Source organism: Aplysia californica, unplaced genomic scaffold, assembly GCF_000002075.1.
Source record: "Aplysia californica isolate F4 #8 unplaced genomic scaffold, AplCal3.0 scaffold00050, whole genome shotgun sequence".
Classification (NCBI taxonomy): domain Eukaryota; kingdom Metazoa; phylum Mollusca; class Gastropoda; order Aplysiida; family Aplysiidae; genus Aplysia; species Aplysia californica.
In genome coordinates this window covers 1,778,757-1,779,957 of record NW_004797320.1, presented here as the reverse complement: position 1 = coordinate 1,779,957, position 1,201 = coordinate 1,778,757, and the positions used below count along the sequence as shown (strand labels likewise).

General features: G+C 44.2%; 1 protein-coding gene across 1 annotated transcript in view; it reads left to right on the top strand.

Moving 5' to 3' along the window:
- The first annotated feature begins 360 nt into the window (after window positions 1-360).
- The window catches only part of LOC101845607 (mediator of RNA polymerase II transcription subunit 11), a 6,562-nt gene continuing 5,721 nt past the window's right edge, over window positions 361-1,201 (top strand). The window contains exon 1 of the mRNA XM_005092686.3: window positions 361-460. Coding sequence (XP_005092743.1) covers window positions 367-460 — 94 coding nt within the window. The 5' untranslated portion in view covers window positions 361-366. The remainder of the gene's footprint in view (window positions 461-1,201) is intronic.

Sequence of the window (1,201 nt, the reverse complement as noted above, 5' to 3'; positions counted from 1 at the left end):
CTTCGTTAACGTAAATGGAATGTGGCTGCCTAGCTTAGGGCAAGGGACCCAACGAAATAGGAACAACAGTTACATGGTGCGTACATTTGCAAAAATCAATAGCACTACAGTTTGAAGAACCAGCAGTCGACTGCCCGTGAGGTCGAGCAAGAAAAAAAAGCAAAGAAGATAGATCTAATACATGTCGTGCATGATGAACATGTAATGCAATTATAATTGTAACAAAAAGCACGAAGCGTTCAGTTCACGACAGTGTTTAGAAAGCAAGGAGGCTCTTTGGTAGAAAAGTTAGATCTACATCTGAGCTCCTCTCACGCTCCTCTTCATGAAAAGGAGAACTGAATTTTCAAATCTGTTTACCGAAAAATGGCGTCCGTGCAAAATGTTGGGGCTCCACGAGAGAAACTGGTCGCACTCGAAAAGATTGAGAAGGACATTGCCGGTGCTGTGCAAAGTGCAGGTAATCATGTCAGAAACTCAGTGCTTCTAATGCAACTGGGGGGAGAAATTTATGTTTGATATCTGATCTGTCTCTCGAGTTTTGTCGAAGCTTTGCCTCAGCTCACTGCCCGGGCCCAGTGGCCCACATGCGACTAAACTGACTAAACCTGGAGTCGCTGTGACTGTGCCCGACCGCGGCGGTGACCCCAGCGCGGCAGTTGGTCTAGTTTCGGCAATTTCTTCCCTACTACTTTTGTTTTTGTAAATTTAAAACTGCAGTGATGTTCCTTGCTCTGTTTCGTTTCTTTCTTTCCGGATCCATGACCAATCAAACCATTGCGAACATGTGGCAATTTCGAACCAGGAAGCTGAAATTTTGTCGTCGTACCAATTTTGACTTCGCTTTTTTAGTTCTCAGGTGCGTTTGCACTTTTTATCACATATTAAAAGGGTGTTTTCTTTATGATGTCTATTGTTGGTGGATAAATGGCTTCAAATGATTTTGCAACATGTCACAATTCTTGCATTTTTTATACATGTGTTGAGTCGTGAGAGAAAATGCCGTGGTAAGGGCACTATGACAATACTTTGTGCAGTAGCGCGGCAGTACTGTCGCGCTGGTTTAGGGGTCAAGAGAGTGAGAAAGAAAGAGGGGGAGACAAGTGCACTACTACATTGTTTTAAGAAAGTGGCTATTCTCACCCGCCCGGAAGTTCTCGCAAGATCTACTCCTCCCCTCTTCTCTCTCTCTCTGTCTCTT